At 41.5% G+C, this 21,329-nt stretch overlaps 1 protein-coding gene across 4 annotated transcripts; it reads left to right on the forward strand.

The window, feature by feature from the left end:
* ECSIT (ECSIT signaling integrator) lies at positions 1 to 17,821 on the forward strand. Of its 4 annotated transcripts, none has more exons than XM_070741635.1 (8): positions 1 to 117; positions 3,830 to 4,006; positions 4,151 to 4,574; positions 7,508 to 7,731; positions 14,125 to 14,182; positions 15,295 to 15,437; positions 16,613 to 16,718; positions 17,423 to 17,821. In XM_070741635.1, exons 2-8 carry the CDS (start codon positions 3,902 to 3,904, stop codon positions 17,638 to 17,640), a joined length of 1,278 nt encoding a protein of 425 aa, XP_070597736.1. In that variant the 5' UTR covers positions 1 to 117; positions 3,830 to 3,901; the 3' UTR covers positions 17,641 to 17,821. The 4 variants fall into 4 exon arrangements, with proteins under 4 accessions (XP_070597736.1, XP_070597739.1, XP_070597737.1 ...); XM_070741638.1 differs by having other exon boundaries at positions 63 to 117; positions 3,830 to 4,062; XM_070741636.1 differs by having other exon boundaries at positions 78 to 263.
* The last annotated feature ends 3,508 nt before the right edge of the window (positions 17,822 to 21,329 follow it).

Consider the following 21,329-nt stretch of genomic DNA (forward strand, 5'->3'; position numbering starts at 1 on the left):
GAGGCGGCTCTCGCGTAACTCTATGAGAGGAGGCGGGACTTTAGGCAACAATCTGAGCAATTGGGAGAGAAGACGTCACGCTGAGAAATCTCAGGATGGCGATGCGAACCGCGGAAGGTCAGAAGCACAAGGGGAGTGTGCGGCCGCCCCTCGGGGGGAAGTGGGGTTGTTGGGGTGCTGTTGAATAAGAAAGACCTGCGGTAGTAGGACAGAGGAATGCGCCAGAGCTGGGAGAAAGTCTGATAGGAATCGTAACTGTCCATGTGCGTTATTCCATTTAAATATGAATTAGGTTGGACAATGCGGTTAACATTTAATATATCATTATATCGCTATATGACCAATATGTAAACGTGGATTATTGGCTCTAGGTTTTAACTATACATTTAATATTCCCTAGCTTTTTAAAGGAGATTCTGACTGAATTCAGAGTGCTGAGCATGAGCCACAAGTAAGCTGGATGGGGCATAAATATTTAAAAGAGCTATGAGGGAGTTAGCTGGAATTATGGACAGTCTTGTGTAATGCACAATCTATACTTGTGTAATCTGAAAACTAGATGAGAGTTGGTATGTACTACCGAGTTGGGAATTGAAGTATAGTACATATTTCAAATCTTGATTGTGGGCCATCAAATAAATTTTGATACCTAGTGATTACATAGTTACATTTTCTTATTGATGATCTGTCCCTAACCTGGTGTTTCAGGTTTTCCAATGTCACTGTAACTGAGACTATCCACATTGCTACCAGTCATCCTTTTCTTCAATCTTTCCCTGCATTACAGTATAGCCTTTTCAAGAGAGCTAGGTCTTCACATAACATGTCCAAAGTAGGACAATTTGAACTTGATAATTCGTATCTCAAATGAGAAACCTCTGGGCAATTTGATCAATTATCAGTTTATTTGTTTTCTTGGATGTGCATAGTATTCTCAGGATCGTTTCCAACATAAATATTAAAGTGTCAATACTACTTATATCATGCTAAATAGGTAGATAAATATCATATCCTACTAGGGTAGATAGATCACAACCTATTTCTTGGTTAGAAAAAATGTGGGATAGCACCAGCAGCAGCTGGCTGAAAAACCATACTCGATGTATAATCCTCAGTGGAACTACATCTACATGGAGGAATGTAAGCACTGGGCTATCCCAAGGTCCTGTTTAGGTTCCAGTATTCTTCAATATTTTCAACAACAATCTAGATAAGGCAGGTGTATCAAACTGGAAGCCTGCCGGCCATATGTGTCATATGAAGGCCATGCTCACCCCAGCTCCGCGAATGAGGAAAACATTGTAAAATGTGACAGAATGGCAACATGACGTGGCAAATTTGACACCCATAAGTTAAGGAAATAGAAAAGGAACTCATCAAATTTGCAGATGACACAGAATTTGTGGAAATAACCCAAACTCCTGAATATAGGCTCAAAATCCAGATGATTCTCAACAGACTTGAACACTGGGCCCTATCTAAGAAAATGAACTTTAGTGTAAGGTTTTACACTTAGGCAAGAGAAACCAAATGTACAGGTACAAATTAGGTAAAACCTGGTTCAGAAGCAGGAACCGTGAGGAGTCACTTAATTATGAGTTAACATTGTGTGACCACAGCTTAAAAAGCCAATAAAATCCTAGGTTGCATTAATAGAGGGACAGAATCAAGACCATGTGAACTATTAACACTACTTTATAAAGCTTTAGTAAGGCCATACTTGGAATACTGCATCCAGTTTTGGTCACCACAATATAAAAAAGATGTTGAGACTCTGGCAAGGGTCCAGAAAAGAGCAGCTAAGAGGATTAGGGGACTGGAGGCTAATATACATGAACAATGCTTGCAGGATTGGATATGTCTAGTTTAGCAAAAAGAAACAATAGCAATGTTCCAATATTTGAGGGGCTGGCACAAAGAAGATGGGGTTCAACCTGTGTTTCAAAGCATCAGAAGGCAAGATAAGAAACAACGGATGGAAACTAATCAAGGAGAATAGCAACTTAGAACAAAGAAGAAATTTCCTGACAGTGAGAACAATTAACCAGTAGAATGGCTTGCCTTGAGAAGTTGTGAATGCTCCATCACTGGAGGCTTTTAAGAAGAGACTGCAATGTATAGGGTTTCCTGCTCCTGAAGTAAATTACATTCTCTAAACATCATTTATCCATTGTTAACGTTGAGGCTGAAGATCATAACTGTTCTGACTTAGGCTTTATAAAATCATGAAACAGACTCCTTGTCCCCCCAAAAAACCCTTTTTATTTGGAAATGCAGATGCACACTTCACTGAGGATGAAATGTGGAGTGACTAGTTCAGATTGTTAGTTATCTGCAACCAGATACTTAGTACTGTTGACCATCTCTACAGCTGTACCCTTGATACTGAGTGGAGTATCACCATGTCAGCTCTTTCTAAAATCTAAAAGACTATCATTGAATACAATTTGTCAGCCATCTGGTGGTGATGTTGTCTATTCCATATTTTTCTAGGTTACCAAGCAGTAGACTCTGGTATACATTGTCAAGTGCCTTACTAAAATCTTAAGTGTATTATGTCCACAGAATTTTGCTGGTCTACTTGTTAATTACAGTGATCCCTCGATTATCGCGAGGGTTCCGTTCCAAGACCCCTCGCAATAATCGATTTTTCGCGATGTAGGGTTGCGGAAGTAAAAACCATCTGCGCATGCGTGCCCTTTTTTCATGGCCGCGCATGCGCAGATGGTAGAGTTTGCGTGGGCGGCGGGGAAGACCCAGGGAAGGTTCCTTCGGCCGCCCAGCAGCTGATCTGCTCGGCAGCGCAGCAGCAGCGAGCAGACGAAGATCGGGGTTTCCCCTTTGCGTGGGCGGCGGGGAAACCCCGATCTTCATCTGCTCGCTGCTGCTGTGGCCGCCCAGCAGCTGATCTGCTCGGCAGCGCAGCAGCAGCGAGCAGACGAAGATCGGGGTTTCCCCGCCGCCCACGCAAAGGGGAAACCCTGATTCGGCTCCTCGCTGCTGCCGCGCTGCTGAGCAGATCAGCTGCTGGGCGGCCGAAGGAACCTTCCCTGGGTCTTCCTCGCTGATGCCCGCGCTCGCCCGCCTGCCCGCCCGCCGCCCGCCAGCAAGAGGGGGAGAGATAGAGAAAGAGAGAGAAGGAAAGAAAGAGATGAGAGAGGGAGGAAGAGAGTGTGAGAGAGGAAGAAGCAAGAGAGAGAAAGAGAGAGAAAGATGAGAAAGGAAGGAAGAGAGTGACGTCATCGGGTGGGAAAAATCGCGATATAGCGTTTCGCGAAGAACGAGATCGCGAAAATCGAGGGATCACTGTAGTTGGTTGGTGTAAGTTGTTTTCCGATAGACTTGCATGCCTAATTTGCAGTTGTTTCCTCTGTTGATGAGGATATCCAGGAAGTGGAATATGTTGTTGCTTTGTTCTTCTCTTGTAAATTTTATTTCTTTAAAATGTTGCTAATTATTTCATGTGTTGTTCCTTTTTATTACGGAAAACCTGTCATCTACCTACTTGACCCATGCTTTATGTTGTATGTGTTAGAGTGCTATTGTTTCTCAGTGCTGCATTACAGTGTCTACTATGAGTCCTAAGAGTGGTGATCCTTTGGGTGTTCTTCTGAGTTGTTGGTATATTTGTCCATCAAATTGAAAGTTGCTAGTGAGGCAGACATTGATGTTCCATGATTCTGGGTATCTCCATCTTGATGTACATGGCTAGATTGAGTATGCTGTGTAGTACTGCTGCCATGGATTCTTTTGTTAGTTCTGGTTCAATGGGTGTAAAGACTGTTATGACATTGAATGTAACCATAATTTCATCTTCTTCTATTTTTAGGTCTTTGATTTAGGCATGTAGTGGGCAGTTGACAGATCCCAATATTTTGTTCTGGAAAACAGATGGACTATCATGAAGTGCTTCAGAGCATTATTAGTGGCTGGGGAGCTTTCTGCAAGAAGAGGCTCATTCCTTAAAAAGGATCTTCTACAATTGCAAAGAAGCTCTTATTTCCAGGTACTAAAAAACAACAACATAAAAACTTCTCTCAATTTCTGAAACTGCATAAAAATGTGAGTCTATTTATCTGCAATATTTCTTTGACTGTACTCTGGTCTGTAATTATTATAAACTTTCTCCAATAAACTTTGCTTCTCTTAGAACTCCAAAACTTTGGTTCCTGTGAGAAGTATCCAAATGAGCACAGTTCTTAGCACTTCCAACTCTGCTGTAAAGAAGCATGAAAAACCCGATGAAGAATCTACCAACCAGTCGTTAGTGAAAATTAAAGATATATTTGACACCATACCTGAACATGAAAAAACTTCAGCTACATTTCAGGAAGCTGTGGACATATTCTGCAAGAGGGATATCCGCCGCACAGGTCATGTAGAGTTTATCTATGCAGCTCTGAAGAAAATGCCAGAATTTGGAGTGGAGAAAGATGTTAATGTATACAACAAAATCTTGGATGTCTTCCCTAAGAAAGTATTTATTCCTCAAAATATTTTTCAAAAAATGTTCAAATTCTATCCCAGGCAGCAGGATTGTGCTCTCATGCTACTTGAACAGATGGAGCACAATGGTAAGTACATACCTGGTAGTAATAGCAATGAGGGCCCCAAAAGTGGGAATTTTTAAAATAATATGTATATGAAAAAACATGAGATCCTCCATCTCCACAAGCTTGCTCTTAATTTAAAAATTGTTCACTGTATTACATGCAGGGGTGGGCTGCTGCCCGGATGGAGGGGTAGGGGTGGACACAGTGGGGTAGCGAAAATGGAGCTCCACCCCAGAGCACCCAATTTGCCCTGAAAGATGTTGAAAGAAAATGCAGGGTGTCCTTCATAAGCCACGCCCACAGTGTGGTAGTAAAAATTTTGGTAGCCCTTCACTGATTACATGAATAATCTTAGGATAGAATGCTGACTAACACTGCTGATAAAATAACTGTTAATGGAGAACTTTCCAGTCATTTGGAGGTTTTTTCCCTGGTTTTTGCTTTGGAAAGATTTTTACAATATAGTTCACAAGAAATAGTAGAATACTATCTATTTTTGTTATCTTAATATGAAGAAATTGTTGGGTATTTTGATTATTATTAATATCATTTGTATTAGCAGAGTTCAGCTGGCTTAATTTGCAGCGGAGTTAGCATGGCAAGAAATAACACATGGTTCAGAATCCCATTTGTTAGCAATGAATGACCACTCCTTCATAAAGATGAAAAAATACAATCTTTATGTTGATTCATGCAATTGCAAATTGCACGCAGATAAGTTTATATTCCAGTCCATATTAATAACTTCTGGATGTTCCCACGTGTGAGGATGGCTTTGGATTTCATCTCACACATGTGTCCTCAGCCGAGGACAATGGAGCACACAGGAGGTGGACAAGGAAGGGTCATCAAGACAAAAGAGTTCAGAAGAGGGGGGAGCATCCACTCTGCAGAGGTTTAGTCCGCAGAGTACCTGCCCCTTTTGGTCATCAAAAGGTGACACACTGGTCAGTTAATTGCGACCTGACCATACAGATGTGTTTACAAGACAGTGCAAGCATGTAGTAGAGTGGTTAAACCCAACAGAAATAAGTATGGGAAGAAAGTTGAGAAGCATCAACATTTAAATTTGCTGTTGAGTTCTACAGGACCAACCAGTTTGAAGTCAGTTGCTGACATAAAGGCATTTACGGTAGTTGTCTTTAATATTATACCTGCCTCTGAGCAGTGACATCACAGAGAAATCTGCTGCTCTTGGTTCTTTCTGTCAGTGATGGGAGTAACAAATCTAAGTGTCTCTGTCCATGATTTTTTTTATTGATACCTCCCTCTTTGCAGATATATTTAGTTAAGTGTCAGTAACACTGGTCTACAAGTGTTGGGAAATTATTGACCTCCAAGATAAAATGTTTACATATTTTGATTAGATGAATTAGAAAACAGATGACAATGGTGCTGATTTCAAGATATTTCACATTAAAAACTTATATATAGGCGAGTATATTTGCCTACAAAGAAAGGATGTGTCTAATGATTATGATGCATCGTAACTTCTCAACAAATACAGTAGAACAATGAAATGGTACCGCATGGAAATGTATAAGTTTATCTTCACTGAGAACAGCAAGGCAAATGACTGTGAAAAACATGTGGAAAATTTACTTAGGTCCAATAAAGCACTTGTGCAAACATGTCACGGAAAATTCACTTATTTGTTGTTGCAAAGTCATGTCTCACCCATCGCGAAGTCATGGACAACGTTCCTCCAGGCCTTCCTGGTCCTCTACCATTCTCTGGAATCTATTTAAGCTCATGCTTATTTCTTCAGCGACTCCATCCAGCCACCTCAGTCTCTGTCGTCCCCTCCTTTTGCCCTCAGTCATTCCCAGCATTAGGCTCTTCCCCCGTGAGTCCTTCCTTCTCATTAGGTGGCCAAAGTATTTGAGTTTCATCTTCAAGATCTGGCCTTCTAGAGAGCAGTCACAGTTGATCTCTTCTAGGACTGACCGGTTTGATTACGTTGCAGTCAATGAACTCGCAGGATTCTTCTCCAGCACCATATTTTGAAGGCCTCAATTCTTCGGCGCTCAGCCTTCCTTATAGTGCAACTTTCACAGCCATGCATTGTAACTGAGTCTTGGTGACATAGTGGTTAGAGTGCAGTACTGCAAGCTGTTTCTGCTGGCTGTAATTCACCAATTCAAATCTCACCAGGCTCAAGGTTGACTCAGCCTTCCATCTTTCCGAGGTGGGTAAAATGAGGACCCAGATTGCTGACTCTGTAAACCACTTAGAGAGGGCTGTAAAAGCACTGTGAAGCAGTATATAAGTCTTAAGTGCTATTGCTAACTGGGAAAGCCACAGCCTTGACTATATATGCACTTTTGTTGGCAGGTGGCATTCACTAAGGCTATTTCCCTTTGAACTGTGGGGCAGTGAGTGATGAGCATGGGAGCAGATTCTACCAGGATATCGCAGGCATGGAGAAGAGATACCAAGGGAAATAGAGTTTGTCCTTGCTTGCTGATTATTGCTGGAATCTCCTCAGGGATGATCCTACTGCAGTTCACAAGAGAAAAGCCAAAAAGAGCAGTTTTAGATACCGAATAAAGATGGAACCTTCTTACTTTAATCTGATGTTAGAGCTTGTCAGTTTTTTATGCAAAGAGCATGAAAATATTACATGAAAAACCAAGAAATGAATGGAAAGTTATATCATTGGTATTAATAAAAACATAAATTTATAATGATTAGTGCGGCACCATTCTCACTGGTACATCACATTTTGCAGAAAATTTATGGAGCATAGTCACACATCCCCTTCATAATTTTGATGCAAATTTGACCTGGAGCCAATTAATAGTCACGACTTAATTTTCCTTTATCAGTGATCTAAGTCTGGTAAAATTAAGCTATTTTTATTTATGAGGCTTTCTCCTTTAAAACTGGCGTAAAAAACAGTAAAAACAGTTTCTCTAATTCCTAATAAATTTGTTCTTTCTCTTGTCCTAAAGGTGTTTTGCCGAACCAGGAAACCAGGTTTTTGCTGCTCGAGATCTTTGGTAATAAAAGCTACCCTTTAAGAAAATATCAGAGGCTCCTGTATTGGTTCCCTAAATTTAAGCATATCAATCCTTATCCAGTCCCAACTCCCCTCCCAGAAGATCCTATTGAACTTGCAAAATTGAGCTTGGATAGGATTGCAGCCGACCTGAATTCCAAGATTACAGTTTATCAGGTAAATTGAGAAATTCACAGTCCTACTGGTAGAGAAGATAATCTACTGCAGTGTTTCCCAACCTTTTTTGAGCCGCGGCACATTATTCATATTTTCAAAATCCTGGGGAACACTGAACCGGGGGGGGGGGGGAAGAGGAAGAGGAGCGGCTAATGAAAAGTTTTGACAAAAAAAAAAGTCTTCCTCCATTTCGCTCTATTTCTCTCTCACTCTCTTTCTTCCTTCCTTCCCTTCTTTCTCTCTCTCCATCTCTCTTTCTTCCTCTCTTTCTTCCTCTCTTTCTCTCTCCCTCCTTCCCTCCCTATGTCTTTCTCTCTCCCTTGCTCTCTCTGCCTCTCTTGCTATCTCTCTTTCATTCTCTCTCTTGCTATCTCTTTCTCTGTCTCTTGCTATCTCTTTCTCTCTCTGTCTCTCTTTCTCTCTCTCTTGCTAGCTCTCTTTCTTTCTCTCTCTTTCTCTGTCTCTCTCTCTCTCTCTCTCTGTCTCTCTTGCTATGTCTCTCTTTCTTTCTTTCTCTCTCTCTGCCTCTCTTGCTATGTCTCTCTTTCTCTCTCTCTCCCCCCTCTCTCTTTCTCACTTTCTCTCTATCTTGCTCTGTCTGTTGCTCTCTCTCTCTTTCTCTCTCTTCCTTTCTTCTCTGCGGAGGCCAGTGAAGGTTTTTCTTATTTTAAATGTTCCGGGTGGCAGGGGCACGCACACACACCCGACATTCCAAATCCTGCCTCAGCTGTGAGAAGAACGCCTGCCCCGCCTGTCCTGCAGCCCTTTCGCTGACAGCCTGGGACAAAAGCGCTCGGTGAAGGGACTGCAAGAGGGACCGGGCGGGCGTTAGCAGCCGGATGAGGAGGACGAGAAGTCGCTGCAGCCACCCCCAATCCCCCTTCCCTGGGTGCCTTCCAAAGGCCCCTGGAAAAAGGCAGGAGGTAGCAACGAGGCGCGAGGACAAGCAGGCAGCTTGGCGGAGGGGAAGCGCTGAGGGGCTCTCCTCCTTCCCCACCCCCGCGCTTCTCTCCCGCCCTGACTTTTGCTTCGCCCGCAGATTTTCCCGCAGTTCAAAAGGAGGCAAGAGGTGGCCTGGATGAAATTGCGGGGAAATCATGGGGTCAAGCGAAAGCCAGGGCGGACAAGCAAAGGCGGGCTCAGGCTGCATGAGGAGAAAGAGGCGGAGGGAATGAAGGCGACGGCAGCGGGACCTGCAGCTTGGTGGGCGTCTCCTCGTGGGATAGAATCCTCTCTTTCTCATGCTGCTCCCACCATGGCTGCGCGCAGTCCCGACGCCCCTGGCTGAAGGTCGTCCTGTGGCTGGTCTTGGGCTTTACGGTTGCTTCCTGGTTCCCTCTCCTCCCACCGCCTGTGTCTACCACCAGCGCCTCATTCCTCGGGCCGGAGCTGCCGCTTCCTTCCAGGCAGCCCAGCCACGCTGCCGTAGAAAGTGCAGAGGTTATTGCCGCCGCCTCTGCCTCCACTCAGGGAGCCATCGTGGTTGAGCTGAGTGAGAGGAAAAGGCGTGGTGACCACGGTGGCTCCCTGAGTGGAGGCAGAAGCGGTGGCAATAACCGCTGTGCTTTCTACTGCAGCGTGGCTGGGCTGGCCGGAGGGAAGCGGCAGCTCCCACTCGAGGAACCCACGTCAACGGCCGCCGGCTTGGTGGGAGGCGACGGCGGGAGACACAGGCGGTGGGAGGAGAGGGAACCAGGAAGCGACTGTGAAGCCCAAGACCATCCACAGGACGACACTCAGGCAGGGGCGCCGGCAGCGCCCCGCCCAGCTGGAGCTTCCCCAGGAGCTTTGCGGCACACCTGGCCATGTCTCGCGGCACACTAGTGTGCCGCGGCACACCGGTTGGGAAACGCTGATCTACTGTATGGATTCAAATGATTAGTTTCCCCACTAATTTAAAGTACTGATGTTTCTTTTGGATGTAGTACATTTCCTTTATTATGTGTCAAACATTCAAATTCCTTAATAGAAAAACTAAAAATCTTGAGGTTTTGCCCTTTTACAGTATGTGGGCCACTGGCTTTGTGTGAAATGTATAAAATAAGAGAAAGCTTAATTATGAAAATCTTAGCTTTTTAAGAGAAAAAACAACAACCAAAATTAGGAATTCTCAAGTAAATGAAAGCTAAATCTGAAAATATTCTGGAAGTTTGTAAAAGAAAAATACCCATCTGCTCCTCTACCAATACAGGTAGTCCTCAACTTACAACTACAATTGAGCCCAAAATGTATTTTGTTAAGTGAAATTTGTTAAGTGAGTTTTGCCCCATTTTACAAATTTTCTTGCCACATTTGTTAAGTAAATCACTGCAGTTTTTTATTAGTAATAATGGTGCTAAGTGAATCTGGTTTCCCCATTGACTTTCCTTGTCAGAAGGTCACAAAAGGGGACTGCAACCAATTAGCTGCTAATTTCCATTCTGGGCTCTCCTACAGTCTTCTTTTAAAGTTTCCTTTTATCTGTAAATTGATCTTTGACTCACCCAGTGTCATCCCCTTGTTCACTCATCACTCCTGCACAGTATTTAGATCAGGGATCTCAAACTCAATTTACCTGAGGGCTGCTGGAGGTAGAGTCTGGGTGAGGCTGGGCTGCATCAGGTTTTCCACAAGGAAAGCTCTTACAAAAACATTCCAATGTTATCAAATGTCTTTATTTTTTCATCTTTTTTGTGTTAAAAAATAAAAATAAATTAACAAATTCATTAAAAAAAAAGTAATAAATAAATAAAATGAAAATAATATAATAATAATAATAATAATACAACAGATATAGAAGACTGAAGAAACCACATATAGTTGCTTACTAGAGAAATGTAATTATTATTATTCAGATTCAAATGTCTTTATTAAAAGTTCTTTAACTTTAACTTTCTGAACATGAATGGAACATTGAACGTAAACTGTTTTAGAAACATAGAAGATTGACGGCACAAAAAGATCTCATGGTCCATCTAGTCTGCCCTTATAATATTTTGTGTATTTTATCTTAGATTGAATATATGTTTATCCCAGGCGTGTTTAAATTCAGTTACTGTGGATTTACCAACCACGTCTGCTGGAAGTTTGTTCCAAGCATCTACTACTCTTTTAGTAAAATAATATTTTGTCATGTTGCTTTTGATTTTTCCCTCAGCTAACCTAAGATTGTGCCCCCTTGTTCTTGTGTTCACTTGCCTAAAACACTTCCCTCCTGAACCTTATTTAACCGTTTAACATATTTAAATGTTTCAATCAAGTTCCCCCTTTTCCTTCTGTCCTCCAGACTATACAGATTGAGTTCATTAAGTCTATCCTGATACGGTTTATGCTTAAGACCTTCCACCATTCTTGTAGCTGGTCTTTGAACCCGTTCAATTTTGTCAATATGTGTGAGGTCACCAGAACTGAACACAGTATTCCAAATGTGGTCTCACCAGCACTCTATACAGAGGGATCACAATCTCCCTCTTCCTGCTTGTTATACCTCTAGCTATGCAGCCAAGCATTCTACTTGCTTTTCCTACTGCCCGACCACACTGTTCACCCATTTTGAGACTGTCAGAAATCACTACCCCTAAATCCTTCTCTTCTGAACTTTTTGCTAACACAGAACTGCCAATACAATACTCCGAATGAGGATTCCTTTTCCCCAAGGGCATTATTTTACATTTGGAAACATTAAACTGCAGTTTCCATTGCTTTGACCACTTATCTAGTAAAGCTAAATCATTTGCCATAGTACAGACGCCTCCAGGAATATCAACCCTATTGCACACTTTAAAGTCATTGGCAAATAGGCAAACCTTCCCTACCAAACCTTCCCCTATGTCACTCACAAACATATTAAAAAGAATAGGACCCAGAACAGACCCTTGTGGCACACCCCTTGTAATCAGTCTCTGCTCAGAATACTCGCCATTAACAACAACTCTCTGATGTCTACGCTTCAGCCAGCCTCAAATCCACTGAATTATCCAGGAATTAAGTCCACTCTTCACTAACTTATCTATCAGCTCTTTATGTGGAACCGTATCAAAGGCTTTGCTGAAGTCCACGGCACCACCTTCATCCAACACCTTTGTGACATAGTCAAAGAAATGAATGAGATTAGTCTGACATGATTTGCCTTCAGTAAAGCCATGCTGATTTGGGTCCAATAAGTTATTGTTTTTTAGGTGCTGATTTATCCTCTTTTTGAGTAGAGTCTCCATCATTTTAACTACAACTGATGTCAAGCTAACTGGCCTGTAGTTACCAGCTTCTTCTCTACTGTCCTTCTGTGGATAGGCACAACACTGGCCATTCTCCAATCCTCAGGAACATCTCCTGTTAACAGGGATTGGTTAAACAAATCAGTCAGGGGGATAGCAATGACAAATCTGAATTCTTTAAGAACTCTGGGGTGGATGCTATCTTCACCCATTGCCTTATTTATCTTTAATCGTTCAAGTTCTTCTAAGACATCGGCTTCTAAGATCACTGCAGCTGAATCCATACAGCTGGAAGCAATGCTATATCCATCTATAGTATTATATTGTAAAGTGTCTTTTGAGAAAACTGAACAGAAGTAGCTATTGAAATGGTCAGCAACCTCCTTATTCCCATCAATGTATGTATTATTCCTGGTACTAAGCTTTGTGATGCTGCAGTTTTTCTTCTTCCTATCACTAATATATCTGAAGGTTTTATCCCCCTTCTTTAGAGATTTGGCAATTTCTTCCTCTTGAGGCTTTAGCAGCATATATTATCTGTTTTGCCTCCTTCTGTCTCATTTTATACACCTCTCTGTCAGCTACACTTCCAGACTCTTTATACCTTCTATAGGCAGCCTTTTTTCATTGATTATAGCCCTTACTTCATTGCTAAACCATAGTGGTTTCTTCCTTTTACCTTTAGTTATTTGCCTTACATACAGTCCAGTGGCTTTTAAGATGGCCTTTTTTTAATACAGTCCACTGAGTGCTCACTCCTGCCATTTTATCCCTCCCCTTTAATTCATTATTTAAATATTCCCCCATTGCATTAAAATTTGTTTTTCTGAAATCCAATACTTTGGTTGCAGTATAGGATTGCTCACAATCAGTTTTTACATCAAACCACAAACATAGGTGGTCACTGCAACCTAAATTTTCTCCCACCTTAACTTTTGAAACCCAATTCCCATTCGTAAAAACTAAATCTAGAATATTCTCCCCTCTAGTCGGTGTCTTAACCAGCTGTGCCAGAGCTGCTCCTATAAAGGCCTCTAATATATTCTTACTTTTGCATGTAAGGGCACTAGGGATATTCCAGTCAACATCAGGCATGTTGAAATCACCCATAACCACAATATCTCCCTTTACTGCCATTTGGGTAATTTCATCCACCATCTTGTTGTCATATTCCTCAGATTGCCCTGGAGGCCTATAGATTACCCCAATTCTAATGACAAAACCCTCTTTATTTTGCATGCAAACCCAGAGAGTCTCCAGATCTTTACATGTATTTTGAATTTTGAATATGGCTTCTTCTGCCTACTTATTGCTGCTAGAGGTCTAGCAGCGCTTACTCTCACATAGCGGAGCCACATTTGCCTTAAGGGAGGAAGCAGTTGAGACCCTCAGTAGGGCTTGAAGATGCTCATCAGTAAGTCTGGACCTGTACTTGGACTTATTGAAGTTCAAGGTAGAGAAGAGCTTTTCGCACAAGTATGTGCTCCCAAAATCTCTTCAATATGTTTCCCTTGTGAGCCAATGTACCTCGGTGAAGTAGAGCACATCCTCATATTCTGAGTCCATTTCCTCTAAAAAAGCACAAAACCTTCTGTGCTTTAACCCCCTGGATCTGAAACTCCTCAGCATGTCTAGTTGTGTAATGTGTAATGACATTTCAAATTGTATTCTTTGTGCATCGCAACTTTCTCTGTGCAAATAAGACACGTCGGGATGCCCCTCTGCTCAACAAAGAAATATTGCAGGTGAGGGCTGCAAACTATTGCCCCAAGGGCTGCAGTTGGCCCGTGGACCACGAGTTTGAGACCCCTGACTTAGATCAAAGCAATCTTCACACCCTAACAATCCACATTTTCTTCTTCCTGCTTCTCTCCTTGGTGTGGCTGCCCTGGCTTCGTTGCAGCTTGCAATGGCTGCTTTCCTCAGCTGCCGGGTTCTGAGACTTCAGTCGGCTCTTCAAGGAAATTTCCTTTTCCCTGTTTGCGTTGCCTCATGTCTCTTTATCCACTTCCTCCAGAACAATTTAGGTAAATAAAGACCTGAATCAGCTGGGATTTGACTTTTCTTTGGGAGCTCCGAAGAATCCGTTGTGTTGCCACGGCGTTGGCTATGCCCTTAATGGCTTCCTGTAATTAATTATGTTGCTTTTTTTGCCAACTTTTGGATCACCAATGAATTTAAACTCTCTTAACGGTTGCAGAACCCCTACTCAGAAGAGCTGGATTCTGGAAAAGAAATCAATCATCCACATATCGTAGGTACTGAATTCTTTCTGTCATTGTTACTTTGTGCTGACTGGATAATCTCAGATTTGAGGATCAAATGAATATGCAACAAAATTGGGATTTCCATCATAATGTTTGTAGGTGCCATGGTAGCTGCAGGTAAGTCAAGGGAGCTTCTTTGGCTATGTTCAAAATGAAAGGAAAAGAATCTTACCAGGTGCTCAGAGAAGGCTCAAGGGCAACAAAAAGGCAATGCTATTTAATTGCAGATTCAGTTTTCCTCAACATAAATGAAATTGTGAAAGACAGGATAAAGGGATAAGATAGAAGCCTGATGGCAAACTTATGGTAAGAAAATACCCCTTTATTTGAATGATTAAATCTCCAGGACCAGATTTTCTCCTGTACGAGAGATTTTGTTGCAAATTAACTGATATCCTTCTATCAAGTGCATATATAGGAAGAAGGCCAGTCTGGCTTCTTCCTTCTTGCTTGCCTTCTCACTCTGCCATAGGAGACAGAGGAAACTCCACAAAAATGTGTGACTCAATAGCCATCGTTTGCATAATTATTATTTTTATAATGCATACAGCAGGACCAGAAATAAAAATTACAGATAGGAATGCAACAAGGCATTGTTTGACCTGAGTAGACTTCGGAAGCATGGCTATTTGTGTACCAGTTGGGGAATATAGTGCAATCCTCATTCTTCAGAAATGCAACAGCTGAAACTGGAAATTTAACAGATTTTACAATTATAGGAGAATTATACGGTGATAGAAATGCTGTGGCAATGAACTGAAATACTGACTTATAAAATTTCTTCACAATATAATGCTTTGGTTGCCAGCTTCAGAGTTGATAATGAATCAACATGGATGGATAGTGGGATCTAAGATTTGAAATATTTGTGGATATTATCCAGAAATCTCAGTCTGGATTTCTTGGAATTTTGTTTCTAAACTCTTTCTTCGACATAGCTAATAATGTTAAGAATTCTTGTTTTGGATTAAAACAAAATACAACACATATCTTTTTTTAATTTACCAAAGAGCTAGAGTTGACATACTATTTTTATATTTAAAAATAATGATTAACCTTCATTTTATAACCTGCTCTTTTTGTGTCTCTTCTCTGCCTTTCAGGAACTCAAAGCCCTGATCAGCAGTTATTGCTTGCTTCTCATAACACTGAAATGCCCATTTTCCTTGAAGGCCCTTTTCGCTTATGGCTCAAGACCAAGTGTGTTTATTACTATGTGCTCAGAGCAAAGCTTTCAGAAGAACATGTAAATTAGTATTTGATATCTTCTTTAAAGGCTGCTTGTAACATTGAGTTAGACACGGAAGGACGCATGTAATTTCTCTGCTAGTACACCAGATGGAGTTGTGTGAGCATATGTCAGTGCAAAATAAACTACCGTAATAAAAAAAGGATGAACTATAATTATACTCTGAATGCAAGGAGTGTCATGCGGAGGGGGGGGGGAAGCCATTTAAGGTGTGAAAAATTATTCCTACCTGATAAGAGTTTGTGCAGCCTAGACATTTTAGAGATGGAACCAGTGTAATTAGCAGGATACTTACAAATGAATCTGAATATCTGAATGGCTTGGTGCTATTTTTAGTCTTAAGGTCTTAGTTGAGAGAGAAGAGTAAGTAATTATTGGTTATTTGAGAAGACAAAGACTAAATTTTGTTCAAGATCAAGCTGAGTCTTGTACTAGTTGAAGCTCAAGCAAAGCATTTCCATTTACTTCTGATCAGTTACTTAGAAGCGAGGTCCAGAGGAGAGCAACAAAATGGTGACAATTTGTTTTTGTTTAAATAATTCAACACCAAGCACTTTAAACAAAATCTCTGTTGGACATGTTCAGATGCAAGTTTGTAGAAGCCAAAAGAAATGAAACTGAGGAGTCCACAATTCTAACCGGGGAATAAAGAGGGCATTCAGCTATAGAAAAAATAAGAGAAAAGAGGCTCATTTTGTGGATTTCGTAAGGAAAAGCTTCTTGATAATAGAGAAAAAACCACAAGGAGCTATTAATTGCTTATATAGGGGAAATGACATTTTTATACTTCAGAGGACATATGAAAGGATAAGCAGGCTCTGGAAGAACAACCTGAACACTAGTATCAATCAGATATATTAGAGGCCAATAACTCTTAATATCCTTTGAATATCTCTAAAGCCTTGCTGAAAATTGAGATTGTTAGAATATAATACATTGCTCTGCAATATCCTCTGAAGCAAGTAGCCTTAATGGAGACGAACACAGGAACAGTAATAAGTGACTGGATGTTTCTGTTTACTTTTCCTAACCAAAGCATGTGCACTAAGAAATTCCTTGTGTGTCCAATCACACTTGGCCAATAAAAAATTCTATTCTATTCTAAAGATAGTAGGGTTCTGATCAGATAATTTGCTGTTGAAAAAATAATCAGCACTTCCTTCTTTTCCCAGATGGTGGAAGTGATTGACCCAGAAAGGAATTTCTACTACCCCATGTATCTGGATATTGATCTGGAACGGGATATTTTGGATGATTATGAGTTTTACACAGATAAAGGTAGCCATCATATATGTGGGTGTTGTGTTTTGTATGCAAAAATGACAATCTCAATGATCCCTATCAAATAGGATGAAACTAGATAAGGTAAAAACTAGTGAACGGATTCTCTTGTCTTACATGGCCATTTGGTATAAAGATTCCTGCCTGCTTATCTATGATTTCCCTTACGAAAATGTAAACCCCCAGGATGTGGGTCCTGTGTAAAGTCGCATGCATATACAGCTAGTTCTCGATTTATGACCCAAATTGGTATAAGAATTTCCATTGCTAAGCACCCAATTTTATGATAAACCTGTTAAGTGAATCATGCAATCATTAAGCAAATCTAGCTTCCCTCGTTAACTTTGCTTGTGAGGTGGGGGCTGGGAAGGTCACAAATGCCAATCATTTGACCCCAGGATACTGCAACTGTGGTAAATGCATGCCAGTTTCCAAATTCTCAAATTCTGATTATTTCACTATAATGATGGTTGTAATGACCACTTGTTTAAAGTGCCATTCTTCGAAGAGTCATTAAACTGTCAAGAACTACATGGAAGTAAACTAAGCTGTATTCTAGGAATTGACAGTGGATGATGACTTGGCCTTGAGGTATTTGCATTTGTCCCTCTGATGCTTGAGTTGAATATTTCACACATTTTTTGTAATCCATTTTGAGCTGCCTTAGAATGCTAACACTATATTTTGTGCTTTCCCTACAGTTAAAGAGGGCCCTGTGTTTGCCATGTGTATGGTTGGGGCAGAAAACAAGGCTACCTTGGCCAAATGGATTGTGGGTCTTCAGGAAACAAACCCTATTTTGCATGATATAACTGTCATATTCCGTCTCACACACAGCCCTCAGGAGCTGCAGTGCAACGAAGAAATAGAGGGTGATAATGCAAGAACACAGGACAAATTCTTCAAACAGGAAGTTTGAAACTTCACTGATCATGTTTAGGTTTCAGTTATGTTATATGAATTTTTTAAGGACATTTGAGCCAATAAATTCCTGAATTGTTAAATCAGGTTAAGATGTAGATTAATATAATACGGTTCTGATATTGCAGAAGGAGGAGAATTGAGGCTTTATTAAATAAGATCTTACATAAAACCTCCAATTGTCTTATGTGTATATTTATTTTCAGTGCTAGGTAGCTGTAGATTAAACAAATTTGAGAATGTTCAAAATGTTATAATTCTTCAGTTAGTTCCATGATCAAGCTTAATTCTGTCGATAATAGTTACCATTTTCTGGATTTTACTAAATCTGTAAGGAAATTCCTCTTCTCACTGTATCACTGGAAGAAGCCGATTATCTAGGTCCCCAGCAGTCGGGACTCAGGCCCAGTTACAGCACGGAAACTGCTTTGGTCGCGTTGATGCATGATCTCTGGTGGGCCCGGGACAGGGGTTTATCCTCTGTCCTGGTGCTCCTTGACCTCTCAGCAGCTTTCGATACCATCGACCATGGTATCCTTCTGCACCGGCTGGAGGGGTTGGGGGTGGGAGGCACTGTTCTCCAGTGGTTCTCCTCCTACCTCTCTGGCCGGTCGCAGTCGGTGTTAGTGGGGGGTCAGAGGTCGGCTCCGAGGTCTCTCCCTTGTGGGGTGCCTCAGGGGTCGGTCCTTTCCCCCCTGCTATTTAATATCTACATGAAACCGCTGGGTGAGATCATCCAAGAACATGGGGTGAGGTATCATCAATACGCTGATGATACCCAGCTTTACATCTCCACCCCATGTCCAGTCAACGAAGCAGTGGAAGTGATGTGCCGGTGCCTGGAGGCTGTTGGGGCCTGGATGGGTGCCAACAGACTCAAACTCAACCCGGATAAGACGGAGTGGCTGTGGGTTTTGCCTCCCAAGGACAATCCCATCTGTCCGTCCATTACCCTGGGGGGGGGGGGAAATTATTGACCCCCTCAGAGAGGGTCCGCAACTTGGGCGTCCTCCTCGATCCACAGCTCACATTAGAGAACTATCTTTCGGGACTCATTGCTCACAGTCACTCATGCCCTCATCACCTCAAGGTTCGACTACTGTAATGCTCTCTACATGGGGCTACCTTTGAAACGTGTTCGGAAACTTCAGATCGTGCAGAATGCAGCTGCGAGAGCAGTCATGGGCTTACCTAGGTATGCCCATGTTTCACCATCACTCCGCAGTCTGCATTGGCTGCCAATCAATTTCCGGTCACAATTCAAAGTGTTGGTTATGACCTTTAAAGCCCTTCATGGCACTGGACCAGAATATCTCCGAGACCGCCTCCTGCCGCATGAATCCCAGCGACCGATTAGGTCCCACAGAGTGGGCCTTCTCTGGGTCCCGTCAACTAAACAATGTCGGTTGGTGGGCCCCAGGGGAAGAGCCTTCTCTGTGGCGGCACCGACTCTCTGGAACCAACTCTCCCCAGAGATTAGAACTGCCCCTACTCTTCCTGCCTTCCGTAAACTCCTTAAAACCCACCTTTGCCGTCAGGCATGGGGGAATTGAAACACCTCCCCCGGGCATGTTCAATTTATAAATGGTATGCTTGTGTGTGTGTCTGTTAGTATATGGGGTTCTTTTAAATCTTTAAATATTTTAAAGTTATTTGGATTATTTATGATTTGTTCTATCTTGTTGTGAGCCGCCCCGAGTCTTCGGAGAGGGGCGGCATACAAATCTAAAAAATAAATAAATAAAATAAATCACACTTTATATGTCACCCAAATTGTTCATCTTTTCATGTGTTGGAGGAAGAGCTGAAGAGTATTGCCTACAGTAGTTAGTACAAAAAGGTGGTTGTATTCTGGTTAAATAAGTGATTGTCTAGAGTAGACCAGGGGTGTCAAACTCATGGGGTCATCACATGATGTACAGTATTGCAATTTTTTCCCCTTCATTAAACTGGGTGTAAGGATGACCAGTGCATCTGGCCCATGAGTTTGTACATCCCTGGTATGGACATTTCTTAAAAATATCCAGTGCTGGAGCCCCATGATTTATGGAGCTAAGCTGTTCCATTGGTTAATTGTCCCCACTATTATAAAGTTTCTCCTTAATTCCAGGTTGCTTCTCTCTTTGATTAGTTTCCAACCATTGCTTCTTATCCTGCCCTCCAAACACAAACCCTGCAGCCATTCTTCATATGGTTTCACCTTAGTTGCTCTTCTCTGAACTTTTTCCAAAGTCTCAACATCTTTTTTGTAGTATAGTGAACAAAATTGGTTGCAGTATTCCAGGTGTGGTTTTACTACGGTTTTATAAAGCGGTATGGTATTAATACTTCACGTGACCTTGATTCTTTGCCTCTGTTTATACAACCCAGGATTGTATTAGCATTTTTGGCTGCTGCTGCACACTGCTGGCTCATATTTAAGTGATCATCCACTAGGAATCCAAAGTCCCTCTCACAATTATTGTTTTTGAGCCAGGGGTCGCCTAATTTGTATTTACACCCTTGATTTTACCTGCCTAAATGTAAAACTTTGCTTTTCTCCACATTAAAATTCATTTTGTTGAATAAGGCCCATTATTCAAGATATTGAAGAATACTGGTGCTAACACAGAGCCTTGTGGTACCCCACTACTAACTTCTCTCCATATTCATTAATGTATACCCGTTGGGTAGTTTGTCAGCCAGCTACTAATCCATCTGATGGTGATGCTGTCTATTCCACATTTTTCTTGTTTACCAGGAAGTAGGTTGTGGTCTACTTTGTCAAATGCCTTACTGAAAATCTAAATATACTATGTTCACACAGACTTAAAGGAGACATTATATTTATCAGTGTCATGTAAGGAAATTCTCCTGGTTCACTAAAAAAATAAATAGTTTGATAAATAGAAGAATTCCTAGTGTTTACTGCTGACACTTAGACAAACCAGTTTTAAGTCCATTAAATTTTTCTATATTGATTTGCAATATTTCTATAATCTGCTTAGTTTAGGTTTTTTTCACTGTACCTTTTTCCGCTGAACTTCACAAATAGTTCTGAACTGCAGTCAAACTGAAATAACTTCTGTTTCAGTGAAAACTGAACTCAGTTAGTAACCTCTTTTGTAAATCCAGCAAGGAGTTATATAGATCAATGATTTTCAACCTTTTTGAGCCGCGGCACATTTTTTACCTTTACAAAATCCTGGGGCACACAACCAACCAAAATGACACAAAATGACACTAACAAAGTACATATTATACATATAGTTAATAATATAGTTTCTAAATGTATTTATACTCCACTTAGTGTGAAACCTGGGCCTGTTTCGATGAACACTTTGAGTTGGCATCTGTTGTGAGCTCGTGTATTCTTGTGGTTGAGGCTGAAGTAGTTATTGACAGGAAGGACGCTGTAGCAGATGATTTTATGAGCTATGCTTAAGTCCTGCCGAAGGCGACATAATTCTAAGCTTTCTAAGCCCAGGATTTAAACCGTCCTACCATAGGTAAGTCGGTTGCACTTTTCTCTTTTCTAACGGTAGTGCTCCCGTGTACCAAAATACACATTCCAGAATCTGGACTCCTCTACCTGTGACCAGGTAGTCCAAAATCCCCTTCCCATCCAAATTCCTCTTGGACTGGCAGGGAACGAGCGCGAGAACCTACCTCCAGCTGGAATGGGAGGGTGCGAATGAAGGAGCAAAC

The sequence above is a fragment of the Erythrolamprus reginae genome, chromosome 2, assembly GCF_031021105.1.
Source record: "Erythrolamprus reginae isolate rEryReg1 chromosome 2, rEryReg1.hap1, whole genome shotgun sequence".
Lineage (NCBI taxonomy): Eukaryota > Metazoa > Chordata > Lepidosauria > Squamata > Dipsadidae > Erythrolamprus > Erythrolamprus reginae.